General features: G+C 43.6%; 1 protein-coding gene across 1 annotated transcript; it reads right to left on the bottom strand.

The window, feature by feature from the left end:
- Nucleotides 1-5,815: 5,815 nt before the first annotated feature.
- On the bottom strand, nucleotides 5,816-7,055 carry LOC109209823. Its single transcript, XM_019373169.1, has 2 exons — nucleotides 6,814-7,055; nucleotides 5,816-6,323 (listed from the first exon to the last, which is right to left on the bottom strand). The coding sequence occupies exons 1-2, from the start codon at nucleotides 7,053-7,055 to the stop codon at nucleotides 5,816-5,818; spliced, it is 750 nt and encodes a 249-aa protein (XP_019228714.1).
- Between the last annotated feature and the right edge of the window lie 1,344 nt (nucleotides 7,056-8,399).

Raw genomic sequence — 8,399 nt, 5'->3', positions numbered from 1 at the left:
ATTATCTAGGAGGGTCCTGAGAACCTTTAAAAATTGAATCCCATTGTCCAGGAGGGCCCTGAAAATTTTAAACTAATTCCCATTATCTAGGAGGGTCCTAATAATTTACGGTCGAACCTGTCCGGTACATGCTTTCCTCACGGAGGGTTCCTCTGGAACAAATGAAATTTCCTGCCCCTGTTTCAATCAAAGAAAATTTTATCAGTTTTAAAAATATGGTGGTTAGTTTGCGGCATTCTTGCTAAAGGTGGCCTTTTCACTGTCGTGCTGTGTTCTGACTAGCTGCCTTGGACTGGCAAAGAATTGTTTGACTTTCTGACTGATTCTCACCCACATGACCCTGAATGACCCGAGTGACCTGCACTCAACCCGCTATTTTACATTTCTATCCCTCCAATTTGAACCCCTGCATCTTCCACAAAATTCACAAACCCCTCGACCACTTGAACTTTCACTAACACCTTATTTTCCATTTTGCATCATGCTATTTCTGGTATGTTTTGGCCGCACCTTGCTTTGTGCAATTTGGAAGTTGGTAGTAAGCTTTGAAATCCTTTTTTACTTGCTTAAACAAAGCTGACATTGGAAAAGCCTTAGAGAAATAAACCCGAAAGAAATGAAATGCAATGACTTCGAGAGTTAGGAATAAAGAAGAAAATTCGACACGGGGTGACTGTTTCGAGGAAGAAAAGGAAAAGAGACTTATCTGAGTGAGGCAGCTGGCGCCAATGATCATGACATGCATTTTGGATTAATCGGCCTAGCCTGTTCAACCAATCACCTTTCAGTTGTCATACTTATGCCCCGGGATTTCCATAATCCAATCTCTTTGCGAAGCCACCAACCTTGTTCGGCTTGCGGCGCCCTGAAGGGTTTTCACCAACAAACCTCTCTCATTTGTTCATCTCTCAACTCACCGTCGCCTTACGGTGCCCGTGAAGGTTTTCACCAATAAGACTCTCTCATTTTAATTTCTCTCATCTTTCCATCGCCCTTCGGTGCCCATGAGGGTTTTCACCAATAAGACTCTCTCATTTATTCATCTTCCCTTGCGCAGGACGGATTGTTGCCCCTGATGCAAATCATACCTCTATCTTGCTTGACTTGGCATCCCTCAAAGATTGATTAGAAGGTCTTTCTTTGGACCGTAATGGGGCTTCTGGATAGGGTTAGAAAGAAAGGATATCATAAGGCTCAAAACAACTTGAATGGGTTCAGAATTACAACTTTTGGAATCAGATCTTTCACAAAACCGCAACTTCTGCCCCAGTTTCCTTGCCTAGGGAACTTTGCATTTTATTTTGATGGGACCGAACCGTGAGGCTGCCTACGTATCCTTAAAAGGAATCAGGTCGAACGTAGTTCATGATATAGGAATTTCTTTGTTTTTGTTACTTTTCTCTTTTTTTTTCTTTTTCTCTTTTCTTTTCTTCTTTTCTTTTCTTCCTTCTTTTTTTTCTCTTTTCCATTTTTTTCTTTTCTCTTCTTTTTCCCTCTTTTCTCTTTTTTTTTATATTTTCTATATCTGTACTTCTAAACTTTGCTTCTGATTCCAAAAGAGGGGTATGAAAGAAAATAAATGAGGTTCAAAGGGGTAACAAAAGATAAAGTATTTAGATAGCAGAATAAAATGCCTTCGACATTCCAATCTTCAAAATATGCCAAGTACAAACAACAATTAGACAAACTAAAGAAATCATACATAATATCTTTTGACTGCATCAGAATTGATAGCCATATCTACACATTTGCCTCTATATCTGTTAAGTACAAAGCACCATTTGACAACACTCTTGTTACGATCAACGGCCCCTGCCAATTCGGGGCGAACTTGCCTTTCGCTTCAGCCTGATGGGGAAGGATGTGTTTCAATACATGCTGACCCACTTCAAATTTCCGGGGACGCACCTTCTTGTTGTATGCTCTTGCCATTCTCTTTTGATACAACTGGCCATGACACACTGCTGCCAATCTTTTCTCGTCAATCAAACTTAATTGCTCCAAATGGGTTTTGACCCACTCATCATCATCGATTTCGGCTTCAGCAACAATCCGAAGGGATGGAATTTCAACTTTCGCGGGTATCACTGCTTCAGTACCATATACCAACAAATAAGGAGTTGCACCTACTGAAGTGCGAACCGTAGTGCGATAACCCAGCAAGGCAAAGGGCAACTTTTCATGCCATTGCCTGGAACCTTGCACCATTTTTCGAAGTATCTTCTTTATGTTCTTGTTGGCCGCCTCCACCGCTCCATTTGGCTTGGGGCGATACGGAGTGGAATTTTGATGCATGATCTTAAACTGTTGACATACTTCTTTCATCAAGTGGCTGTTAAGATTAGCACCATTGTCCGTGATGATTACCTTGGGGATTCCGAACCGACAAATGATGTTTGAATGAACAAAGTCGACCACTGCCTTCTTGGTCACAGATTTGAAAGTCTTAGCTTCAACCCACTTAGTGAAATAATCGATGGCCACCAGAATAAACCTGTGCCCATTTGATAACGCTGGCTCGATTGGTCCGATGACATCCATGCCCCAAGCAGCGAAGGGCCATGGTGCGGACATTGTATGCAACTCATATGGGAGAGAATGAATCAAGTCTCTATGTACATGGCATTGATGACACTTGTGCACAAAGCTAATGCAATCTCGTTCCATGGTGAGCCAATAATACCCTGCTCGAAGAATTTTCTTTGCTAGAACATACCCACTCATATGCGGCCCGCAAACTCCATGCGGCCCGCAAACTCCAGAATGTACTTCTGTCATGATAGTTGTAGCTTGTCTAGCATCCATGCACCTCAATAGTCCAAGATTTGGAGTTCTTTTGTACAAAATTCCCCCGCTCAAGAAAATTCAACTAGCCTGATGTCGAATTGTCCTCTTTTGATCGCCTGTGGCTTGTACCAGATATACCCCCATCCTAATGTATTCCATGATATCAAGGAACCACGGTTCACCATCAAGTTCTTCCTCAACCACATGACAATAGGCATGCTAATCACGAACTTGAATATAGCAGAGGGTCAACATATCCTTTATCCGGATGGTGCAACATTGGCGCCAATGTAGCCAAAGCATGGGCAACCTCATTATGGATCCTTGGAATATGCCTGAATTCTATTTATCGGAACCGTTGACAAAGATCATGCAAACATTGTCGATACGGTATGAGCTTTAAATATCGAGTCTCCCATTCTCCTTGAATCTGGTGCACCAAAAGATCCGAGTCTCCCAAGACCAAGACCTCTTGAACTCCCATATCTACCGCTAACCTTAGTTCCAAAATGCATGCCTCGTACTTAGCCATGTTGTTGGTACAATAGAAATGAAGTTGGTCTGTAACAGGGCAGTGATGCCCTGTTTCAGAAATGAGCACAGCCCCTATTCCAACACCTTTCATGTTAGCGGCTCCATCAAAGAAGAGTTTCCAACTAGGCTTGTCATCATGTTCTACCTCGTCAATATGCATCACCTCTTCATCAGGAAAATAAGTCCTCAATGGTTCATGCTCTTCATCCACCGGGTTCTCGGCCAAATGATCAGCCAATGCTTGGGCTTTCATCGCGGTCCAAGTCACATAGGTGATGTCAAACTCTATGAGCAAAATCTGCCACTTTGCTAGTCTTCCAGTGGGCATAGGCTTCTGAAAGATATACATTAGAGGGTCCAGACGAGAAATGAGGTAAGTAGTGTAGGACGACAGATAATGTTTCAACTTTTGTGCCACCCAAGTCGGGGCATAACATGTCCTTTCAAGGGGAGTATACTTAACCTCATAGGATGTGAACTTCTTGCTGAGATAATATATGTCTTTCTCCTTCCTCCTAGTGATGTCATGTTGACCCAATACACAACCGAATAAATTGTCCAGGACTGTCAAATAAAGAATTAAAGGCCTCCCGGGTTCTGGCGGGACCAACACAGGTGGGTTTGACAAATACCCCTTAATCTTATCAAATGCCTCCTGGCACTCATCAGTCCATTTGACCACAGCATCCTTTTTCAGCAACTTGAAGATGGGCTCACAGGTTGTCGTCAGTTGAGCAATAAACCTGCTGATGTAGTTTAAACGCCCGAGCAAACTCATCACCTCAGTCTTGTTCCTTGGAGGTGGAAATTCTTGGATAGCTTTGATCTTCGACGAGTCCAACTCAATTCCTCGACAACTAACTATGAATCCCAAAAGGTTTTTCGGATGGAACACCAAATGCACACTTTGTAGGGTTAAGCTTAAGATTGTACCTGTGGAGCCTTTGGAAAAACTTCCTCAAATCACCGACATGGTCGGCTTGTTGCTTTGACTTTACGATCACATCATCCACATAAACGTCAATCTCCTTGTGTATCATGACATGGAACACAGTAGTCATTGCCCTCATGGAAGTTGCCCCAGCGTTTTTTAAACTGAATGGCATTACCCGGTAGCAATAAGTTCCCGACAGTGTGATGAATGCTGTCTTTTCTGCATCCTCCTCATCCATCAAGATCTGGTGGTATCCCGCATAGCAATCCACAAAAGATCCGATCTCATGCTTGGCACAGTTGTCAATAAAAATGTGGATGTTTGGCAATGGAAAATTATCCTTTGGACTTGCTTTGTTGAGACCGCGGTAATCAACGCACACCCTGGTCTTGACATCCTTCTTTGGCACTGGCACAACATTAGCTAACCAAGTGGGCTATCGCGTGACTCGAATGACCTTTTCATCTAATTGCTTTGTGATTTCTTCCTTGATCTTCACACTCATGTCAGTTTTGATCTTCCTTAACTTCTGCTTGACGGGAGGGAATGCCGAGTCAGTGGGCAATTTGTGAGCCACCAAGTCAGTACTTAGACCCGGCATGTCGTCGTATGACCATGCAAAAATATCTTTATATTCCAATAGTGCTCTGATTATTTCCTCCCTGATTTGTGGTTCCAAGTGTACACTTATCTTGGTTTCCCTGATATTATCTGGATCCCCTAAATTGATTGCTTCAGTTTCATTCAAATTAGGCTTGGGTTTCTCTTCAAAGTGACTTAGCTCTTTACTAATTTCCTCAAATGCTTCCTCTTCATCATATTCTATTTCATCATCACACTCTATTTCTTGGATTATTATTTCAGAGTTAGATTGGCTTTTAAGACTTGGCCGAAGATTCCTCATGCATGTCATGTCAATGAAACCAGCATAAAAAGAACTGTACAAAGAAAGAAAAGAAAATGACACTATCAGGAGTAATGGAAAAGGGAAATTGCATTTCATTAAAAATAAAGGATAGAAGGGTTTGTACATCAAAACAGACGGAAAATAAAAATCTGAATTACAACTCTGGAATAATCCAGATAACTGAAAGGAAAACAAAGCAAACAACCAAAACTCCTTCCGGGTAGGGAGAGGAGTGGCATCCCAATTGCTAAGCTTCACTTTTGGCCCAATGAATTGCACATTCGCTTTGCTGGACCCTTCCCCGATTTCTACCATGTTCACCTCATCAAATAGACTCTGGAACCTTTTAACCAATTCTTCATCAAAATCAACCACGGGCTTTGGAACTGTTGTTACTGGACGCTTCACGACCCCTGCCTTGATGAAAGACCTGGAGAGACGTGGGACTGGCTTAGGGAGCAACCATGTCTTCTTTTTCAGCTTTCTAGCCTTCTTCACATCACCCGCTGTAGGCTTGAACCCCAGACCAAATGTACCCATATTTTCACGCAAAGACACCGGCTGCACGATACCTTGCAAAGATGCACCCAGACCCTTACACAGTAAAAAACCATTTTTTAACATCTCGGTTGCTACCATGACGGTTGCAGAAGCTAATTTTGATAGACCCACGGCCCGTTATCTTCTTCAGCTTCAATAAACGGGATGGAGGTATCATTGAAAGCACATAAGTTCTCATCGCCATGCACGATGATTTCTTGTCTATCCCATTCGAACTTCACCATATGGTGTAGAGAAGATGGAACTGCTTTGCCAACATGTATCCAAGGCCTTCCCAACAACAAATTGTAAGAAACGGCCACATCCAGTACCTGGAACTCCATGGAAAATTCAACCGGTCCTATTGTCAACTCGAGCATGATGTCACCAACAGAGTCTTTTCCCCCTCCATCAAAACCTCGGACACATATACTGTTCTTGTGAATCCTCTCATCATCGACTTTTAACTTGTTCAGAGTAGAGAGAGGGCAGATGTTTGCACTGGAACCATTGTCAACTAGCACCCTTGTGACCACAGAATCTTCGCATTTCACTGTGAGATAGAGGGCTCGATTGTGTTCCGTACCCTCCAGAGGCAAATCATCATCCGAGAATGTGATCCTGTTAGACTCAAATATCTTATTAGCAATCTTCTCCAAATGGTTCACTGTGATTTTGTCGGGGACATGAGCTTCGTTAAGAATCTTCATCAGGGCCCGACAGTGCTCATCTGAATGGATCAACAATGATAGCAGGGAAATCTGAGCAGGAGTCTTTCTCAACTGTTCCACGATGGAGTAATCTTGTACCTTCATTTTTCTCAAAAACTCCTCCGCCTCTTCTTCAGTGACCGATTTCTTCACTAGAACTGGATTGTCTCTGAGTGTTTTAGCTTTCCTTAACTCTTTCGGGGCAAAGCATCTCCCCGAACGAGTTAATCCCTGGGCTTCGTTAACTTCCTCTTTTACTTCCTTCCCCTTGTAGGTCACTTCACTCACTCATAGTTCCATGGGACAGTCTTGGTGTTAGCTACCGGCAGCTGGGTCACAGGTTTGATAATGATGGGGTCCGTACGAGCACCCTCCACAATTATGACCTGCTTACTTGCTACCCTGGCACGATCACCTTTGGCTTTTCTTGCTTTGCTACAACATCACTTGAGGACTTCTTTTCAACTACCACATCTGGCTTATTATTTGGCATGATCAACTTGTCCGCTGATCCTTCATCTATCAAAGAGGTTTCTTTTGTGACAATCGGGTCCTTGACTGACTTACTTTCACTAGAGCGGATCATCATGACAGATTGTGAAGGCTTCTTGGGCTTCCCATCTTTGTGCACTATCTCAATCATGTGTGTTTCAGCATGGGCTGGTAATGGGTTCTAATTGATGTTGGGTGCTTCTTGGCTCTAGACCACAATTTGGTTCGTGTCAATAAGCTCTTGGATGGCGTTCATCAAGTGCCAACACTTTTCTGTGTCGTGCCCCAGAGTATCAAAACAGTACGCACATCTGAGAGAATAATTCGGGTTCTTTGGAGGGCGGTTTGGTAGTTTTGACTCAATTGGCCTCAGAATATCCAACTGCCTCAACCTTTGAAATAAGCTGGTATACGATTCCCCAAGCGGGGTTAAAGTTTTCTTTCACTGCAACCTTTCATTCCTGAATTTTGGCTTGGCCCGAAAGTTTGGAATGGTAGAGTTTCGGCATGTTTGAGGAGGTGGGTAAGGGTTTCGTGGAGCTGGTGCACGCCATTGCGGGTGAGGAGGGGGTTGAGCATATGACTGTGCATGATGTACATGATATTGGGGTTGCGGGACTGAGTATTGAGGCTCTGGTGGTGGGAAGTAATGTTGAGATAGATTATATGGAGTTGGGGTATAGGTTTGAAGCTGGGGTCGAGGTTGAGCATAGTGGTGAGGAGAAACCCCCAGGCCATGCCATGATCCCGAGACAACCATAGCGACGTCCTCTTTCTTCTTTTCCCCTAGCACGCCTCCGGTGCCATTCTGGATTGCCTGCATAGTTGCTTTGATGGCAGAGTAGCTCATGATCTTGCTTGATTTGAGCCCTTCCTCTACCAGTCCTCCCATTTTCACTACTTCATTAAAAGATTTACCTATGGCCGAGATCAGATGGCCAAAGTAAGTAGGCTCCAAAGCCTGAAGGAAATATTCCACCATTTCATCCTCCTCCATTGGAGGGTTAACCCTTGCTGCCTGTTCTCTCCAGCGGAAACCATATTCCCTGAAACTTTCACTAGGCTTCTTTTCTATCTTAGTTAAAGACAAACGATCTAGAACAATTTCTATGTTGTATTGGAAATGTCGAGCGAATGCTTGGGCCAAATCATCCCATGTATACCATCTGTTGTGATCCTGTCGAGTGTACCATTCCAATGCCGCGCCACTCAGACTCTGGCTGAAGTATGCCATTAACAGCTCATCTATCCCACCGGCTCCTCTCATTTTACTGTAGAAACCCTTTAAGTGGGCCACGGGAACTCCGTATCCGTCATACAAGTCAAATTTGGGCATTTTGAACCCAACAGGTAGCTGTGCGTCGGGAAACAAACACAGATCTTTGTAAGCTACACTCACTTGACCTCCCAACCCTTGCATCTTTCTAAGCGACTGTTCTAGGCTTCTCACCTTCCTAAACATCTCCTCCAGTTCCGGGTTTTTAGGTGGTTTCTC

This window comes from Nicotiana attenuata, unplaced genomic scaffold (assembly GCF_001879085.1).
Source record: "Nicotiana attenuata strain UT unplaced genomic scaffold, NIATTr2, whole genome shotgun sequence".
NCBI lineage: Eukaryota > Viridiplantae > Streptophyta > Magnoliopsida > Solanales > Solanaceae > Nicotiana > Nicotiana attenuata.
The sequence above is the reverse complement of the archived record's forward strand: the minus strand, read 5'-3'. Positions and strand labels throughout refer to the sequence as shown.

Excerpts from the sequence above, each read along its gene's own strand:
- LOC109209823 (XM_019373169.1), bottom strand. The coding sequence starts at position 7,055 with ATGATTGAGATAGTGCACAAAGATGGGAAGCCCAAGAAGCCTTCACAA. Across the intron at positions 6,324-6,813 it reads CCAAAGGTGATCGTGCCAGG|GATCACATTCTCGGATGATG; the intron begins GTAGCAAGTAAG and ends TGAGTCTAACAG.